This window comes from Sphaerodactylus townsendi, linkage group LG06 (assembly GCF_021028975.2).
Source record: "Sphaerodactylus townsendi isolate TG3544 linkage group LG06, MPM_Stown_v2.3, whole genome shotgun sequence".
Classification (NCBI taxonomy): domain Eukaryota; kingdom Metazoa; phylum Chordata; class Lepidosauria; order Squamata; family Sphaerodactylidae; genus Sphaerodactylus; species Sphaerodactylus townsendi.
The window spans coordinates 7827185-7847639 of record NC_059430.1 but is presented as its reverse complement, the minus strand read 5'-3'; the positions used below and the strand labels follow the sequence as shown (position 1 = coordinate 7847639).

Here is a 20455-nt window from a genome sequence, read left to right as displayed (position 1 = left end):
TTACTTTCTTAACATATAACATCAAACACCAACATTTAACATCACACTTCAAGGTCCTGTTCAGGTTGCATTTTCAAGTCCTTATATTTACAGTCTACTGATACTGCCAAGTCCAATTCTTCTTTGCAAGTGGGTTGGCTCCTGAAGACTCCAAGGGCTTGATGAACAGGATTCAACATGATGAAGGTTTCCAGGAGAACTCTCACTCATTACAAACACAAAAAACCCTGAAACAATAAACTCCAACATTTACAACATAGCAAAAATAAACTACCACCTTCCCACTAGTTCCCAACAACATTGCAGTTACCTTAACAAGGTGTTAAGGGCTTATACAAATCAAGGTCCAAGTTTGGTAGCCTTGTCTCCTCCAAACTACACGAGCTCTGCAGCCTTCTGCTGCTTTTAGTCTCCACCCCTTTCTGGGTCAACCCATTCTGAGCATGGGGGTTACAGAAGCACTTAACCACTACGCCACGTGGCTCCTTTACTGTAGTGGTTAAGAGCAGTGAACTCTAATCTGGAGAACTAGATTTGATTCCCCACTCCTTCACATGAGCGGCGGACTCTAATCTGGTGAACTGGATTTGTTTCCCCACTCTCCCACATGAAGCCAGCTGGATGATGTTGGTCTAGTCACAGTTCTCTCCAAACTCCCTCAGTTTTACATACCTCACAAGGTGTCTGTTGTGGGGAGAAGAAGGGAAAGAAGTTTGTAAGCCACCTTGAGACTCCTTACAGGAGAACATAAGAACATAAGAACAAGCCAGCTGGATCAGACCAGAGTCCATCTAGTCCAGCTCTCTGCTACTCACAGTGGCCCACCAGGTGCCTTTGGGAGCTCACGTGCAGGATGTAAAAGCAATCACCTTCTGCAGCTGTTGCTCCTGAGCACCTAGTCTGCTAAGGCATTTGCAATCTGAGATCAAGGAGGATCAAGATTGGGAGCCATAGATCGACTTCTCTTCCATAAATCTGTCAGAGCCCTTATTAAAGCTATCCAGGTTAGTGGCCATCACCACCTCCTGTGGCAGCATATTCCAAACACCAATCACACATTGTGTGAAGAAGTGTTTCCTTTCATTAGTCCTAATTCTTCCCCCCAGCATTTTCAATGAATGCCCCCTGGTTCTAGTATTGTGAGAAAGAGAGAAAAATTTCTCTCTGTCAACATTTTCTACCCCATGCATAATTTTATAGACTTCAATCCTATCCCCCCTCAGACGTCTCCTCTCCAAACTAAAGAGTCCCCAACACTGCAGCCTCTCCTCATAAGGAAGGTGCTCCAATCCTTCAATCATCCTCGTTGCCCTTCTCTGCACCTTTTCTATCTCTTCGAGTCCTTCGTTGGCCTAAGGTTCCTAACAAGACCTAACAGCCTCTGAGAGGCTTAGCTTCCAAGATCCGATGAGATCAGGCTAACCTGGACACCCAAGTCATGGCCAAGGCACAATACACCATATAAGTCAATGTAAACAATAGGGGGGTTACACCGAATAAGCAATGTAACAAGACTAGGAGTTCTAAAGCCTCAGCTGGCATGGAGCTCTTTTCTTCTAACTAGATGCCTTGGTCCGTTCAAAGGGCGAAGCAGAGATGATGAGCGTTAGCTGTTGTGGATCAATCATAGCGTGTGGTTTCCACGGCCCAACTTAAGATACTGTCTCTTCCAGTAAAGCGGCTTCCTGTGAAAAGCTTCCTGCTCGAGAACAAGACGACAGACACCATCCAGGCAAGATGGATGCCGGTCAGGGGTGCATCAGGGTACAGGCTAACATGGGCATCTTCAGGTATAGTACCACATTTTGGATGGTCTTTAAGTTCTTGAAAAATGGACGCAAGAAAAGTATGGTCTTATAATGTCCGAACTGAGTCATGTGTTCTTTTTGGTAGGGTGAAGTCACCATATGGCAGTGGTGGTGAACCTATGGCACTCCAGATGTTCATGGACTACAATTCCCATCAGCCCCTACCAAAGTGGCCAATTGGCCATGCTGGCAAGGGCTGATGGGAATTGTAGTTCATGAACATCTGGAGTGCCACAGGTTCGCCACCACGGCCATATGGTGATTTTACAGCATCTGTTTCATGCAAGGAATAAGTTTTTTTCCATTGCTCATGCCTATAAAAGGGTAGGGGCCTGCACACAGAAATCTTGAGTGTCAGAACGGTGTTAAGAGCAGCCTTCATCCTGAATTCCCAGCTTTCTGTATGCAGGGATGGATTTTTTAAAAAATAGAGGAGCTTTCAAGCATACAGTCCTACACCTGCATGTGACATCCAGAAACGTTGCACGGTCACCCCTGTGATAAATCCAGATAAGTTCACCCACTTTCCTGTTTTCGCGTTCGCATGCTTCCGTGCAGGCAATGATTGGAGTCCGTGGAAACAATGTGGGTTGGTCTATTTTAAAAAAAATTTACCTCCCACTGATGTGTAGCTATGCAGGGACGCACAAATGAACCCGCACAGTCCTGCCGATGCCTCACAATATCATGATACGACCATTTGCACCTGCATGGCTACACAGTTGTCAACTGCGAAATTAAAAAAAGGAAGGCGCAGCCAAATAAAGCGCCTCCTGCCCGGCCATTGGATCGCAAGCAGTTGCAACCTGGGATTTTTCTAAAGACTCACGAATAGCGCAATTCTCAAAAAACCCAGTTTGGGGGAAATAACACAGGGCAGACTCGCTTTAGGGGCGGAATCTGTGTGAAGTGCCCTCCCAAAACGGATTTTTTTTCCTGTTCTAAACCCATGTTTAATGGTCTGTGCGAAGTGGGCCTCAGAGATGCGAGGCACTTTTTGGTCGCTGGCATCAAAACATTGAGGTTATGCTGCCACCTACTGTCAGTATGAAATGTATTCCACTTCCATAGTTGGAACATAGTTGGAACATGATTGTTCATGTGGATTGTGGATTATTCATTCCAACATAGTGGATTGTTCCACTATGTTCCAATATGTGAATTGCTCATTCCAACAATTGAGATGTATCAATATTCTTCTATTGGTTGTTGTGTATTGTTGCTCTGATGTTGTTAAATTATTGATCCATTGTATGTATTGATTTATTTGGAAGATACTAGGTATTGTATGGATTTAGCTGTATCTTTGTTAATGCTGCTGTTTTAGGTTTTTGAAGTTATATAGCCTGTATTATGAAGTCACCATCTGGAATTAGCTTATTTAGCCATATGTAGTTATTATTGTTACTAGCGGGCCCGGCCATGCGTTGCTGTGGCAATTGTCCTTCTCATCACAGTCCGCAACCCACACAGATGTCCATGCAGGTCCAATGATCCCCAGCATATCCTTTTGGGTGGTCAAATGGAATCCCTCTTTCCCTTTTCAATGCACATCGTTATATGGTGCTGTCTTGTTTTTTTAGTATAAGGTAACCCTTTCCATTCCACAACTGAACTGTCCAGAGTGCGAATCCCGCTGTCCATGAAGGGTTGGTTGGACACGCACAGCCAAACTGGCTTGCGTCAAAAGGCAGAATCCGTGGGGCAACGGGAGGCTGTCCCCAGTCAGGCAGCAGAGAGGCAGGAGTGGTGGGAGCTCAGATCGAGGCTTTCAGCTCCCCTGGGTTACGTGGAAGGAGCCACGCGTGCAAAAGAAGCGGAGCCGGTAGTGAGTTGGTCTGGCCTCCCACCCAGCCAGCGGATTTTCTTAAAAGAAAAAGGCAAACTCCAGCTCGCTTTTACTAAAAGAGAGCTGTGGCGAATATGGGTGAGGAAGTGGGTAAGTGGTGGTTGGATGTGAGGGAGGGCAGAGTGAGGTGTGTGAGGATGAGCTGGATGTTTATGAGAGTATGTGTATTATGTGGCAGCAGTGGGTGAGGCACAGAGAGTGAAAGTTACCTGCATTTGAGGGGGGGGGGCAACCTGACGTCTCACACAGCAAAATGTGTATGTGTTTCACTTCCACTCGTATTACCTAACAGTATTACCTATGTACTGTTTTCACTGCTCATCTCTGCCCATCTGCATGAACACTCTAAGCCCTCAGGCCACAGACAGACAGGCTGCACGGACATTCTAAGGGTGACAGTTAAACACAGCCAGCTTCATGGCCTGGTGCGCCAGGAAAAAGACGTTTTACCTGGCTCAGGTATGGACTTTCGGCGATTTGAAGGTCCGATTACCTGCCCGCAACAGGGAGGGACGTCCTGTGAAAATTTGGGGGCAATTCGTCCAGCAGCTTCTGAGGGAGACCATCAGGGACAAACACACTGTTAGATTTTTATATAGATAGATTATGTATTTTGTTATATTGTTGGAATGTATTGTTTACTGTGTTGTTAGCCGCTCTGAGCCCTTCGGGGATAGGGCAGGGTACAAATACAATTGAAATGAAATTTAAAAAATGATCTAGTCTTACAAGACTGAAGGTCTAAGGTATATTTGTGATATGTCTTTGTTAAAATAGCTGCAGTCTGCTTTTCTAGTCCCCCTTTGTTTGAAGTGACCCTTCAATTCTGGGCTGCATCGACAGGAGTATAGGGTCTCTAGATCGAGAGACGTAATAGTACCTCCCTACGTTACATTAGCCAGATCTCACCTGGAATACTGTGTTTAGTTCTGGACACTGCAATTCAAGAAGGATATTGAGAAGCTGGAACGAGTCAGGGGAAGGTGACCAAAATGGTAAAAGGTCTGGAATATGAGGAGAGGGAACTGGGTATGTTTAGCCTGGAGAAGAGAAAGTTAAGGGGTGACAGGATAGCCATGTTTAAATGTTTGAAGGGATGTCATGTTGAAGAGGGAGCAAGCTTGTTTTCTGCTGCTCCAGAGACTAGGACCAGGATTCAAGGTGCAAGAAAAGAGATTCCACCTAAACATTAGGAAGGATTTCTGACAGTCAGGGCTGTTCGACAGTGAAATACGCTGCCTTGGAGTGTGATGGAGTCTCCTTCTTTGGAGGTTTTTAAAGAGAGGCTGGTTGGCCAGTGCTTAGATTGTGTATTTCTGCATGGCAGGTGGTTGGACTGGATGGCCCTTGTGGTCTTTGCCAATGCTATGATTATATAAAAAGACAAGCATAGACTTTTGTTTGGCAGATAAAAATCATAACCAGCATAGAGTTATAGAGTTGGAAGCACCTTTAGTCTCTGTCGGGTCGATTTGCTCGTTCAGCCAATCACAGACTAATGTTTTGGGCATGCGCAGAACGGAAGACTCGCGCCGGCAAAAAGCGTGCCTTTCCCCCCTTCCATATAACACTGACGACCATGTGCAGTAACGAAAGGTAGATTGCACACCGCTCATAGCAACGAAACGGCAACATTTTTCCTTCACAGCACCGTTTCGCCCAATCAATCGCACCTCATCCCGCCCTCCTTTCAGGTGGCATGTTATAAACGTTTGTCATTTTGGAGGGAAAGTTGCCATTTTGATCTGACTGCTGACAGCTGAGCACAGTTGAGTCATGACTAGCTGTTGTGACAGCTCAGGATCCATAACAGACAGTTCTGACAAGAGGATCAAAAGATGCGTTTCCAGCGCGAAATGGAAATGAAAGCTACGAGCGTAAGAATCTACACAAATTGCGCCTTCTTACGCACATTGCGTTGCGACGTCAACGCTACGTAGCTGTAACGTAAAAAAAATTGGGAAAAAAGGGATGCATGTTCGCATTCCCACCCGAACGTAACAGCCAATCAGGCACGACAAGTGAATGACGCGCCGAGGTGATCCCGCCCTCTGAACTCGGCTCCGGCAGGACAACCTCGGCTGCTGTGGGAAGTTACGAGGGGATTGACATAGATCAGTGGTGGCGAACCTTTGGCACTCCAGATGCTACGGACTACAATTCCCATCAGCCCCTGCCAGCATGGCCAATTGGCCATGCTGGAAGGGCCTGATGGGAATTGTAGTCCATAAAACATCTGGAGTGCCAAAGGTTCGCCACCACGGACATAGATCAACTCTTTCAGCCTGATGAGTCGACCCTATGTCAATTCTCAAGTGCGAAATCGCCCAAACAAGGTCTTTGTCTGGTGCCTGAAGGCCAAAAGGGAAGGTGGCAGTCAGGTGGACATCTCACAAACTGATATTTTGGAGACCTGGGGGCCAGGTAATGGTTCTGGACACCATCTGCCTCACTTTGGTTGGCAGAATCCCTGAAGATCTTAGCAAATGGCTCATAATGGCAGAGATGATCATTCATATCATTTATTGGTTGATTTATCCAGGGACATTTTTATGATGCCTCTCCAGAATCCTGCTTAAGGCGGCTTAGTGGTAAAAACACTGCCATAAAATCATAATAAATTATCACTATAAAGACAAAACAAGCTATTAAAAAGAAGACATGAGTCACTCTAGGCTATTAAATGTCCCTGTGCAAGATTGTTCCAGTCTAAGTTCATTTAAAATAATGCATAGGATTTTACTGTATCTATACGAATTGGCATTTGGAATGTGACCAGGAAACAGTTTAGTTTTGACATACAGGAAGAATATGGTCACTGTGGCACGGTCCCTGTTAACAGTGTTCCTTTAGGGCCACATTAGTCCCTGTGTATGGGGCCCAGTATACCAGAGTGCCCCCTACATAGATGCATCTCATCCACAGGATCCAGAGCTAATTGGCATCATTTCCATATGCTGTATACACCAGTTTCATTTTTGAATGCAGCAGCATTGAATGCAGCAGCATTCAAACACAGCATTCAACCAATGAGTAACTTTACTGTCCTAACAAGATGCACACTAGAAGTAGAGAAAAATGGAGATAGTAGGCCATTGTTTGGAGAGGAGACGTCTGAGGGGGGATATGATTGAAGTCTATAAAATTATGCATGGGGTAGGAAATGTTGACAGAGAGAAATTTTTCTCTCTTTCTCACAATACTAGAACCAGGGGGCATTCATTGAAAATGCTGGGGGGAAGAATTAGGACTAATAAAAGGAAACACTTCTTCACGCAATGTGTGATTGGTGTTTGGAATAGGCTGCCACAGGAGGTGGTGATGGCCACTAACCTGGATAGCTTTAAAAGGGGCTTGGACAGATTTATGGAGGAGAAGTCGATCTATGGCTACCAATCTTGATCCTCCTTGATCTCAGATTGCAAATGCTTTAGCAGACCAGGTGCTCAGGAGCAGCAGCAGCAGCAGAAGGCCATTGCTTTCACATCCTGCATGAGCTCACAAAGGCACCTGGTGCTGGACTAGATGGACTCTGGTCTGATCCAGCAGGCTCATTCTTATGTTCTTATGTTGTACTGCAGAAACCAAATTACCATATCTTAGAGTGTAGTTGTGTTTCATCGAGCTGATTTCCTAATTAAAGTTCTCTTTAGATCCAAATTATGTTCTTCCCACGTGGCTAGTCTGTTGTGGGGTAAGGAAGGGAAAGCAGTGTGTAAGCCTATTTGAGTCTCTTTACAGAAGAGATAAGCAGGGTATACATCCAAACGCTTCCTCTTCTTCTATATTAAGGGAGTTGGCCTCCCTTAATTATTAGCTGCCCCCAAGCCTGACAGTGGTTAGGAAAGGGCAGGATATAAATTGTAATAAAATAAAATAAATAATAAATTGTTGAGCTGTTCCCATATAGACCTTTAATCAGCTATGTCCGTGGTTCTCAACCTGTGGGTCGCGACCCCTTTGGGGGGTGAACGACCCTTTCACAGGGGTCGCCTAAGACCATCGGAAAACACATATTTCTGATGGTTTTAGGAGCTGAGAGACAAATAATTTTATGGTTGGGGGTCACCACTGTTGGGAGAACCACACCTGGTGCGTGTGTTTCCCTTGCAAAAGTAGCAGAGCGGCACAGAGGCTGAACACAGGGAAGCTTACCTGGGCACACACGCGTGACTGAGGTTGCTAGAGAGAGCTTCAGACACAAAAGAAAGTCAGAGTCGTTTGTAGTTTCTAATCTAATGAAAAGAGTATTTATTAGTGAACTCCATTCTGGATAGAAAGGTGGAGAGATAGGTTCACTATCTAATCTAATCTATCTGGAGGGAGGTAGATGCGTAGGAGACACATCCTCTCCCTAGGCATGGTGAAGGTAAGATGGAGAAGTTCTGAGAAGAAGGCGGAAGCAAGGGAGGAAGTCCCTAAGAGTATCAGTCTACATCAAAGGGATAGAGTCAGCATGATAGAGTAAAGGTGACAAATTCCTAAGTCCCTATCTAGCCACTAGCTCGCTGGTAAAACCCCTCTGTAGGAAGAGGCAGGAAACAGCGTAAAGTCCTTTTCTTCCAACAACCACAACACGAGGAACTGTATTAAAGGGTTGCGGCATTAGGAAGGTTGAGAACCACTGAGCTATGTGCTTTGATCCAGGGTATAGTTGCACAGGAAAGTAAGCATTTCCCCCTCATCTCAAGGCTAAAAGTTCTAGGTGTCTTATGCTCCCTTGCTTCTGGTATTTTGAGGTCTTGAGATTTTGTCTAGGACACTGCCCCATGCCGAGGATCAAACCTGTGACCTTTTGCATGCCAGTGGATGCTCTACCATTGAGCCATGACCTATTCATTACTTTCTAGGTGAGGAAGCAACTGGCAGTAAACAGGCAATTTGACTCTGGACACCCCTTGGACATCCAAAGAAAAGTCTAGATCTGTATCAAAGGGATCCAGAGCTGGTTTTCCTTTTCCTCAAGGCTTCCTGGGAATTGTAGTTGGGAATGAAGAACCTTTTCACAGGAATCCTCATCTTCTCAACAAACTACAATTCCCAGGATTATTTAGAGGAGGCCACAATAGTTTAAGCGGCATAAAACCAATATAACGTTCTAGTTTAGATAAACTCTACAAGTTGATTGAATGAGGAAAATATTCCAACTGGCTACTTCCACTCCAATGAATCGAACTAGCTCATGAAGTGAACTCATTAGACTTAATTAGAAAATTGATTTATTTTTTCCTCCTGAGCAAAATGCTTAGGATGTTATCGAAGCCTGGTAGCAGTATAGAAACCAACGAGATTTTGGGGGTACGAGTTTTAGAGAGACAAAACTCCCTTCATCAGATTTGCAGCTTTGACTCCTGGGAATCATACCAGAAATGTTTTGAAATGTTTTCACTACCTGTGGCCGTTTTCGCACGGCCAAATAACAGCGTCCTAGGGACAGAAAAAACGCCGTCCCTAGGGTGCTGTTCACACAGGAGGCTCTGCTGCATCACATGGCTGCCCCCGAGTGGCGTGAAGGTGCCGCTTTCAAACCTTGCTCAACGAGCGAGGTTTTTTAAAAGTGTCATCTTCTTGCTGGCGCGGTGCGAACAGCACCAGCGGGAAGACGCCACTTTTCCCATTCCCTCCACTCACCTTCCCGTCCAGGGCTGCTCTGAAGGGCTGGAGGGACACGCCCACGCTGCCCTCTGACTCCTGGAGGTCGGAGGGCAGTGTGGGCGTGTCCCTCCAGCCTCCAGAGCAGCGCTGGACAGGAAGGTGAGTGGAGGGTGCAGAACCGCCTCTCCGGCTGGGGAGCAAGTCGGGGCCGCTTGCATGATAGCGTGTGAACGGCCTCCAAGCCTCCACTGGCACAACTCATGCTGGTGGAGCTGCATTTCTGCCGCTGTGCGGAAACAGCCTGTGTTTGGAAAAGTGAAATATTTGTAATGTTTGCCAAGAAAGACACATTCAATTCATTGTTGTTGGTTCTGCCATAGAATGAAAAGAAAATTCCAAGAAAGGAAACTAGGCTTGAGCATCGATAGAAACTATCGGTAAATTCTGGGTTCGGGGCATGGATAGTAGAAACCCTTCAGGACTTGGCTAGCAGAAACAGAGAACGATCTTGCACGCGGGGCTGCCCTTCAGACTTGAATAGCAGAGGGGGCAGAAGAGCAGACGTGATCCTTCATGTGGGACTCATGAACCCCACATGCCAGAGTCCCCTGCCTCTGATGTCCAACCCCTTGGGGCTTTAATACAGGAGAGGCAGAGGAACGTGGGTAAGATCCAGCATGCAGTTCTGTCTCCCCCTGTTGTTTCTCAACCCCTATGGAAGCAATGGAGGGGGCAGTTCTCTTTAATTTTGGGTTCAATGGCTATTTACCCCGAATATTTTCTGTAAGAGCCGAATACAGCCGATAGATATCAACTCTATTCAGCTTTACCAAGTTAAAAACACCCAAACCTGAAATTTACTGATAGGCTCCTTCCGCACATGCAGAATAATGCACTTTCAAGCTGCTTTCAATGCTCTTTGAAGCTGTGCGGAATAGCAAAATCCACTTGCAAACAGTTGTGAAAGTGGTTTGAAAATGCATTATTCTGCGTGTGCGGAAGGGGCCATAGTTTCTATCGGTGCTCAAACCTACTTTCCTTTCTTGGAATTTTCTTTTTGTTACATGGTAGAACCAAAACAACAATGGATTGGCAAACATTACGAATATTTCACTTTTCCATACAGGGGTAGTGAAAACTTTTCAAAACATTTCTGGTGTCTTCCACCTAATTTTCAGGTTCAGTTGAATAACCTGCACAGTTAGACTGAAGAACAATGGTAGGGTCAGAAGCCAAGTAGAGTCTTTTGGTTCTTTGTGTCACCTGATGCCTGTGGAACTAGCATGCCTGCAATACCACCTCTGGCCATCTTTGGTGGTGGCGCTGATGTCCATCAAGGAGCACATGGGTAATTTTTTCTCTATAATGCATCAAATGTGTCCTTCAGTTTCTACTGCTAGAAATCCTTGTTCCAGACCGCTGGACCTTGTAAACTGGAGGGCTGCTGTCTCTTGACTCCATTGTTCTTCATCCCATCCCAGCAGAAGGCAGCATTCAGAATGTGAATTTGGGTGACACATACACTGATTACATGATCCAAGGGTTGCAACCTGGCACTGAATACACCGTCACTGTGAATCCTGTTTTTGGAGCCATTGAGGGGCCAGTAGTAACGCGAAAGGCTACGACCTGTAAGTAACCTCCCAAGGTATAATGTTTCCTCTAAATATGCGGGCACATTTGGGTGGTGGAAAGCGCCATTAAACAGCCAACTGACTTACAGTGACCCTGTCGGGTTTTCAAGGGACAGACAGAAGTAGTTTGCTGTTGCCTGCCTCTGCGAAGCAATGCAATGGAATGCCTTCCTTCGCATCTCCCATCCAAGAACTAACCCTTCTTAGCTTCCAAGATATGATGAGATTGGGCAAGGCCAGGCCCTCCAAATCAAGGTAGACTATATGGAGCATGTGTAACCTCAGCTTATGGGTTCTGTGAGAAGAATTTGGAAGGAATTTGGAACAAAATAGTTTACTGTATTGCCGAAGGCTTTCACAGCCAGAATCACTGGGGTGCTGTGTGGTTTCCGGGCTGTATGGCCGTGTTCTAGCAGCATTCTCTCCTGATGTTTCGCCTGCATCTGTGGCTGGCATTCAGATCCTCTGAAGATGCCAGCCACAGATGCAGGCGAAACGTCAGGAGAGAATGCTGCTAGAACACGGCCATACAGCTCGGAAACCACACAGCACCCAAAAATTGTTTACTTTTCTTAACATATAACATCAAACATTAACATTTAACATCACACTTCAAGGTCCTGTTCAAGTTTCGTTTCAGGTCCTTCTAGTTACAGTCTTGTAATGCCAAGTCCATTTCTTCCTGCAAGTGGGTGGCTCCTGAAACTCTAGAAGCTTGGTGTACTGGATTCAAGATGAAGGTCTCCAAAAGGATTCAAGATGATGAAAGTCCCCAAAAGAACTCTCACCATTTACACAAAAACCCTGAAACAATAAATTCTAACATTTTCAATATAGCAAAATAAACAACTCCCTTCCCACTAGTTCCCAACAACATTGCATTCCCAACAACTCTTAAACAAGGTGTTAAGAGTTTATAAAAGAAAATAACTCAAGGTCCCAGCCTAGTAGTCTGGCTTCCTCCAACTTCATGAGCTCTGCAGCCTCCTGCTGCTTTCAGTCTCCACCCCTTTCTGGGTCATCCCATTCTGAACAGGGGGGTTACACATGCAGTTCTGGAAGATACAGCTGTCATTAGCTATGAGCAGTGGCGTAGCTACAATGGGAACATCTAGAGCGGCTCACCCCAGGCGCCGCCATTGCATTCACGTGGGGGGAGCAAGGGTGGAGTGTGTGTCGGGGCTGTGTCAGGGATGTTCGGGGCGGTTCGATGCGGGGCGTGTTGGAGGCGGGAGGGGCACGTGGGCAGTTCCCCCTCCCTTTGACACTGGCTATGAGCAGTGGAAAGTGCTGTCAAGTTGCAGCCAACTTATGATGACCCTGTAAAGTTTTCAGGGCAAAGACTAACAACTAATCTCTAGGCAATATAGATCAGGTTCCCTGGAGAAAATGGCAGCTCTGGAGGGTGGATTCTATGGCATTGCACCCTGCTGATGTTCCTCCCCTCCTCAAACCCAGGTCTCCCCATGCTCCACCCAGATATTTCCCAACTGTCTAGTATGTTAAGACCACAGCCTGACTTTGGCCTGCTTCCTATGTCTCTGTCCACCACAGTGTCTTCAAGCACCGTGCAAATGTTGAAAGCGACAGATATCACTGTCAATTCTGTCATGGTTTTGTGGAATTCGGTACCTGGGGCCACTGGCTATCGAATAACGTGGGGTCCAACTCCAGGTAATAGAATCCTCGTAGCCGACCATTCAGGTGTCAAGCCCTGGATCTGTTATCAATATCGGACTTAGTGATTTCAATCAAAAGTCTTTATTGACAGATGACAGCATGCTATAGAACAGCATTCTAAGAACTAGCTTTCCCCAGCACCCCTTTATGCCCATCAATAAGCCCCCCTTCTTCCCTTTCCTCGGAGATATCAAAGCTATACAGAGCAGGAATGCAGGGACTGTTAGATCTCAAGACCATGTGAAGAGATATGAGAACAACCTGGCACCTGGGTGCATTCTAATTCACTACATGGTACAAAGCACAAAGACAGTGGGAAACCAAAAGTGGAGTGAGACCCATTAACATGACAGAAAACCGAACCCCTCCAGATGGCTCACCCCACCCCACCCCTCCCGACACCAATATGTTATGACTTACTATGCATGGAATGCTTACCTCCCGCATTTGGGAGTAGGGAGCCCTTAAGGTATGTTAGTTCCATGACATGTGGGGCATTAAAGGCCAATACTAGCACCTTGAATTGAGCCCAGAAGCTGATTGGGAGCCAATGAAGATTGAACAAGATTGGAAGGATATAGTCTCTATGACGTCCTCCATTTAGCATTCTGGCTGCTGCATTCTATTCCAGCTGCAGCTTCTGGATACTCATCAAGGGCTGCCCTATGGAGAGGACATTGCGGTAGTCTTATTTTTCCTGAAAGAGGTTGGGAGTGCCCCAGGTAGCCATGATTCAACAGGAGCATTTCTTTCCTTCTGTACAGCAATAAGACATGTGTACACACAGCAGTGTCTTCAGAATGTTCCACTTCAGCCCAATCTTTTTTGTGTCTTAAGAGTTTTTTGGTAGAGACCGGCCCCGGCAGCTCACACTCAACAGTTCCACCACAGCTTACCATTTGCGCAACTTGGCTCATAACACCGAATATATGATTTCTCTGTATGTGCTTTTTGGCTCAGTGGAAGGTCCAGGGATCACCATAACAGCAAGGACATGTAAGTGAGCTGCAAACCACCCCCCTTCCTAGATACAAGAACTTAACATAGACTATTTTAAATATAGATATTTTACTGGTACATACATGCCTGCTGCAAACTTTTGTTAGAAAAGGACTCTGAAGTCTCAGGTCTAGGAGATCTTCAGTTGGAATCTGCTTGTTGAGGGCTAGTTCTCTGGCCCAACCACTTCTTGGGGTAGTCCAATAAGTGGCATCAATATCCCACAATGCCATGGCTATCTCCCAGCCATCAGCTGTCTGGAAGGTGACTGACATCCCCACCTGGGCTCATAACCCTTCTAGGTGGCTGTAAGTCAAGTCCTTCCAGCATTACTATAGGGGTCTGGAAACGACTGGCCATGATGGGTGTATTTTGCTAACAACAACAGCATGCCTTCTGCCAGGCCTGTTCTTGCCAGAGATTCACAGCTGCTTTTCCTTTCCAGCTCCTTTGGGCTACGTGTCCAATTTCAAGGTAACGTCTCCCACCAGCACGTCCCTCTTTCTCTCTTGGAGCGCCGTTCCCGCAGCCACCAAATACAAGATCATTTGGAAACCAGCAGGAGAAGGGCAAGGTAGGCAGAGTTGAGTTCCTGCCAGTCGGCCAGATAAAATTTGGTTTGCCAACCCCAACTTCATGCTAAAATGGGGGGTAGGCGCACTAATAGTAGTGAAAACATAGATTCTGCACCAATAAGGTTCTCAGTAACAAAGTACTGTATATATACAGAAATAAAGCTTGATTTTCTATGAGACCTTGGTCGTTTCCCCACTTACCGTCTGCTGCGCGCTACTCTCCCCAAGTAGCGCGGGGTCCCACGGCACTCCCCACTACAGGGGCGGCGACAACGCAGCCGCCCCAAAGCTGCCGCTCTCACGCCCCCTTAGAGCGCGTCATTCCTGGCGCTCCTCAAAACGGCGCCTTTTGATGACCCGTGCTGCGGGGTCATGGGGAAGCCCGGGAACGCGCCAGAAATGACGCGCGCTGAGAGTAGCGCGCAGCAAAGGGTGGTCGAGGTAAGTGGGGAAACGACCCTTGTCTCTTGATTCTTTTCTATAATCTTCAAAAGCAAAAATTAGGATGCTGACGTCTCCTTTAAATATCATTTTTACAAGATTCTACGGTCATTTTTGCACTTGCAGAATAATACACTTTCAATCCACTTTCAACACACTTTGCAGCTAAATTGTACTGTGCCAAATAGCAAAATCGTCTTGTAAACTTGAGGAGAGGCTGCAACATTTGGAAATTTAGTTTGGAGAGGAGACGACTGAGGGGGGAGATGATTGAAATCTATAAAATGATGCATGGGGTAGAAAAGGTCAACAGAGAGAAATGTTTCTCTCTTTCTCACAATACTAAAACCAGGGGAGATACATTGAAAATGCTGTGGGGGAATTAGGACTAATAAAAAGAAACGTTTCTTCACGCAATGTGTGCTTGGTGTTTGGAATATGCTGCCACAGGAGGGGGTGATGGCCAATCCCATTTCCTTCTCCCTATAACAAGCATCTTGTGAGATGACCAGCCCAAGGTCACCCTGCAAACTTCCTTAGTGGAGAGAGAATCCAAACTGGGTTCTCTCAAGCCCAATGCTGTAACCACCATAACGTGTAACATGTAGGAGCAGTTTATAAACTCTTTGAGGCAAGACTCCCATTTTTAAAAATAAAAACAGAGCCTGCTCAGCCAAGTGCTATCAACACTAACTGTGCAAGCAAGCTGTTTTGCAAAGTGTTGGGCGGTCATATTTTTCCATTTCAGAAAGGGGCCCTGTAAAAAGCCATCTCCTAGACAGCCGGGTTCTTGCTTATCGCTTGGAAAATTTGCTGCCAGACACGCATTACGCCGTCAGCATTCGAGCGGTGTTTGGAGGCTCAGAGGGGTCAGGAATAACTCTCACTCATCGGACTGGTAAGTGCTGTTATGACACCTTCTCTGCCCCTTCCTTGCATGATGCTGTAAGGTTTGATGTGTGGCCAAGTGGAGCAGTGGCAGAAAATTCTTCTGCTGTTCCCTGAGGCTCTAACAGTCAGCTATGGGCTGGTCACGCCTTCTGTCATGTGAAGGGGGGGGTCAGTATGGTCAGTAGTTTTTTCACATCTGCTAATGGCACCAATGTTCTTCGAGGGGTGCCCATTCTTTTCCTGAGCAAGAATTGAGCCCAGTAGTACTTTAATGAACAACAAGATTTCCAGGAGATCAAAGCTTAATTCTCCACCAAATCTGTTACCTAGTCTAACAGGGATTATAAATTTATTAAGAGGGAATCTCCACCAGCTGTGAAGAGTGTAACAGCACACATATGGTTTAAAATAGTGAAGGGGAATGGGCACTCTTGGCAGTGTGAGAGGCGGTTAGGAGGGGATTTTTTTAGACTATCTATACAGGGAAGGGATTGGCAAGGAGCGTTCCGCATAGTAATGCAAGAGTCCAAATTGAGTTTCAAAATATTTATATAAATTTGGTTTAAAATACATACATACAGCAAGGCATACGAGCACATACACACAAGTTCCTAGTATCTAAAAAGGTTGGAAAATAGGTGGGAGGATAGAGAGGGAGTTGGGAAGCAACAGGGTGATACGTTACCTAACTTTTGAGAGGCAAACCTTTCTCAGATAACTCTCGAAAACTTATTCCCTCGATACCTTCTTGGTCTGTAAGATGCTTTATAAGCACTTTTTATTCCGCAAACTACTAATTATTGCCCCCTACTAATTTTCCCTTGTGTTTCTCGTAGGGGAGAACCTGTCATTTCCTCTTCTGTCTGTAACGCCCGTGACAGCAACACCCTTCTCGATGAGTTCAAGTCCATTTACTCTCCCAACAGCCGTCTCTCATGCATCAAGGGTCACTTTCTCACACCTCACTAAGAACTTGGCGCCCTCTGCTACTATTTCTGGCCCAAGTAAGGGTGCTAATGCACAAGATTCTGCACTTCTATTATTTAATTTTAGCAAAATGGTTTCTGGCAGACAATTCAGTAGCCCCCAATAATACTAACACAATTCAATGATTGCGTTATTTTTCAAAACTCATTACTAAAACAGAACGAGTACAAACACTTGAAATGTTTGCGAAGGCGAATCAGAACTATGACATCGGATGCTTCCAGTGATTTGGAAAGATTTGTTAACTCAAGATGAAGAGGATTTTTTAGGGAAATAAATTCTGTCGCTCTGGAGTCAAAACCCCAAGGGTTCTCAAAGAATGTGCTAAAGTATATAATTTCAGTGGTGCTGCAGAAGTTTATGTGGGGCATTTTAGTTTATTTATTATTAAGTAAATAATTCCTCCCCTTGGATAAAGTTTGGGGGAAAACTGCTCTTTGCATGGAAAGCACAGGACTAATTGGCCTGGAACTGATGAATCACTAACCAATTTCCCCCTTTCTTTCAAAAACAGGTATCCAACATTTAACAGGATAAAAGAAGAGAGGGCAGGGAGCAGCAGTGGCGTGGGAGGTTAAGAGCTCATATATCTAATCTGGAGGAACCGGGTTTGATTCTCCGCTCTGCCGCCTGAGCTGTGGAGGCTTATCTGGGGAATTCAGATTAGCCTGTACACTCACTCACACACCAGCTGGGTGACCTTGGGCTAGTCACAGCTTCTCAGAGCTCTCTCAGCCCCACCTACCTCACAGGGTGTTTGTTGTGAGGGGGGAAGGGCAAGGAGATTGTAAGCCCCTTTGAGTCTCCTACAGGAGAGAAAGGGGGGATATAAATCCAAACTCTTCTTCTTCTTCTTCTTCTTCCCCCCCATTCCAAGCTCCTGTTTCATCAGTGTTTTTAAAAAGTTCTGTATGATTTGATATCACACCCAGTTTTATCAAGAGTATCAAATCAACCACCAGAGGGAGTAAAATATATGTACAACTTATAGAACCTACGTAGAAATATATGTAGAGCCAAAAATCAGGAACTTTGAGAGGAGAAAAAAACTGAGGGAAAAGGCCACAAGCAATGCACAAAGTAAAACTGAATTATTTTAAGAGGGGGAAAATTGGCTTTAACAACTGTGGCGCAAAACTCTTGCAGGTTTTATGTATTGTTGAAGGCTTTCACGGCCGGAATCACTGGGGTGCTGTGTGGTTTCCGGGCTGTATTCTCAGATCCTCTGAAGATGCCGGGCTGTATTCTCAAATCCTCTGAAGATGCCAGCCACAGATGCAGGCAAAACGTCAGGAGAGAATGCTGCTAGAACACGGTCATACAGCCCGGAAACCACACAGCACCCCTCTTGCAGGTTTTATTGACACAAAGGAAATGCAAAATTGAAATGGGGATTTTTTGAATGGGCCCAATGGGCATGAGAAATTGAACTGCATCCCTGTTATTGAAGCCCAGGCTTCTTCTGCCTTTCCCAGTTTGCAGCAAATTCAGAGCAGACATTGTCTTTCTGGTGGACGAATCGTCGAGCATTGGCCAAGGCAATTTTGCGAAACTGAAAGACTTCCTCTTCCATATCGTGTCTTATTTTCCCAAAATCGGACCCGAAGGCACACAGGTAAAGAGGAAAAGTTGCATGTTTGCACAGTTTGTATTTGTGGGGGTTCTTCCAGGATTATTTCCTTGCCCTGAGATCAAAGGCAACCCTTCCACCTCTCTCTCAATCTTCAGGTCACAGAAAAGGCATATTCGTGCACCCTTTTTTGATGGGAAAATCTGTCACCTGAATCTTTTTTGCATAAAGTGGTTTTGTGAGAAAAGTTCCCTTGCGCAGCTAGGGTTGTCAACATCCAGGTGGGGTCTGGATTTCTTCTGGAATTATACCTGCTTTTCAGACAACAGGAATAAGAACATAAGAAAAAACCCCGTGCTGGAGCAAAGCCACAGTCCATCTAGCCCAGCATCCCTTCTTTGTACAGTAGCCAATCACTTCTTCTGAAGGTCCAGCAATAGGACATAGAAGCTGAGGCCTTCCCTTGATGGCACTGGGATTCAGAAGTTGACTGCCTCTGAACATGGAGGTTCCTTTCGTCAGTTTCCCAAGATAAAATAGCAGCTTCAGAAGCTGAGCTCTGATGTTCAATGCCTGCTGAGTTCCTGCCATTCCTCAAACTCTACATCCCTGCCATACTCAACCCCCAAATCTCCAGAAATTTTCCTACTAATAACTAGGCATGGCCAAATCACCAAAACAGCCGAATCGGGTGGAATTCGGCTGATTTGGTTAGTATTTGGGCCGAATTCAAGCTGCTCGAAAACGAGCCGAATCTGAATCCATTTGAATGCCCGAATCTGATGGACTCCCTTTAAATAACATTGAAAGTTTTGTTTGCCTAAATTTGGTGTGGATTTTTTTTGGTGTGGGGGGGGGGGTATTTAAAGGGAGCCTCATGAGTATGAGGTCCTTAGCAGCAAAATCTGTGGTTGGAGCATTCCAAAGGGAAGTCAGAAGCCAAGTATTTTGGGGCATTGCAAACTAATGATTTTACTACATGGAGGATCTAGTAGCAAGAATGTTTACCTGTAACTATTTAGAGGAGACCCATTATGTTGATTTCTTGATTTGAAAGAAGTCAATATGTTCAACATATTAGAACTGGGATCAAATCTGTGTTTTCTTTTGTCATTGGGTGAATGGGTCATATCTTCTCAAGGGCTTTCACAACAAGAATCAACTGGTTGATGTGGGATTTCCAGGGGGTGTGGCCCTGGTAGTTTGTTCTCCCAGTGTTTTGCTTGCATCTATTGCTGGCATCTTCAGAGGTATGTCATGGTAAGATGTGCTTCTCTCTGAGCCACAGTGTGGCATGGTTGTGTGCCACTGAGAGAAACAGATGTTACCGTGATGTGACTGCACTTCTGCTTTTTCAACTTACAACAACCTTGTGATGTAGGTTAGGCTAAGAGAGTGTGACTTGACCAGGATTACCCAGTGAGCTTCCATGGCAGAACAGAGATTGGAACCTGGGTTTCCCAGATACTAATTCAACACTTTTAGCCACTGGACCACACTTATATATGAACTGTCTGTACATTTCTGGGAAAGACTTCTTCCACGAAAGACTTCTGGAGAACTGGGAATGGTTGTTGGGGGAAAGGGTTTCCTTCCGCTTCCTATCATGTTGAACTCAGAATTTCTGAGTTCAAAAGAGCAGCAGTGGTATAGTGGTTAAGAGCAGGTGCACTCTAATCTGGAGAACCGGGTTTGATTCCTCGCTCTGCCACTTGAGCTGTGGAGGCTTATCTGGTGAAACAGATTAGTTTGTGTACTCCAACACACGCCAGCTGGGTGACCTTGGGCTAGCGCCAGTTCTTCAGAGCTCTCTCAGCCCCACCCACCTCACAGAGTGTTTGTTGTTGGGAGGGGAGGGAAAGGAGATTGTAAGCCCCTTTGAGTCTCTTTACAGGAGAGAAAGGGGGATATAAATCCAAATTATTCTTCTTTTTCCTATGCCAGATTGCTGTAGCTCAGTACAGTGATGAGCCCCGAACGGAATTCCTGTTGAACCAATACAGGGACCGGAATGGTGTTTTGAAAGCTGTCAAAAAACTGCACTACATGGGAGGGAACACCAAAACTGGTAGGTACTGACTAAGGGCATCACTTTAACTATTTCATCCTTCAGTTGTTTGGAGTTACGATCTGTTAATGGCACTAATGTTCTTTGGGCAATTAAATCTTAAGGGCCATAAATGTTATACATAACGTCAAACTAACCAGAGAATCCAATACCAGATTGTTTCAGAAGAGGAATGGCAGGGAAAATGGTCTGCTTAGATTTTCCCCAAACCATTTTGCTCACAATATATACAGAAGCCTTGTATCTTCTGGCTTGTCTGAGGGAAAGTATCCACTCAATAGGTTCAATTTTATGGGGACAAAGCCAGCAGAGAAAGGGCTAAGCAGCTCTTCTCCTGCTAGTTTTTCCTTCGGGAATA

The 20455-nt window shown here is 45.6% G+C and overlaps 1 protein-coding gene across 1 annotated transcript in view; it reads left to right on the top strand.

Annotated features, from left to right (window-relative positions):
• The window catches only part of LOC125435284 (collagen alpha-1(VII) chain-like), a 158518-nt gene that overhangs the window by 35013 nt on the left and 103050 nt on the right, over positions 1-20455 (top strand). The window contains exons 11-19 of the mRNA XM_048501472.1: positions 1674-1790; positions 10737-10883; positions 12441-12560; positions 13404-13562; positions 14011-14139; positions 15330-15479; positions 16309-16476; positions 17935-18074; positions 19974-20097. Of these exons, the coding sequence (XP_048357429.1) occupies positions 1674-1790; positions 10737-10883; positions 12441-12560; positions 13404-13562; positions 14011-14139; positions 15330-15479; positions 16309-16476; positions 17935-18074; positions 19974-20097 (1254 nt within the window). The remainder of the gene's footprint in view (positions 1-1673; positions 1791-10736; positions 10884-12440; positions 12561-13403; positions 13563-14010; positions 14140-15329; positions 15480-16308; positions 16477-17934; positions 18075-19973; positions 20098-20455) is intronic.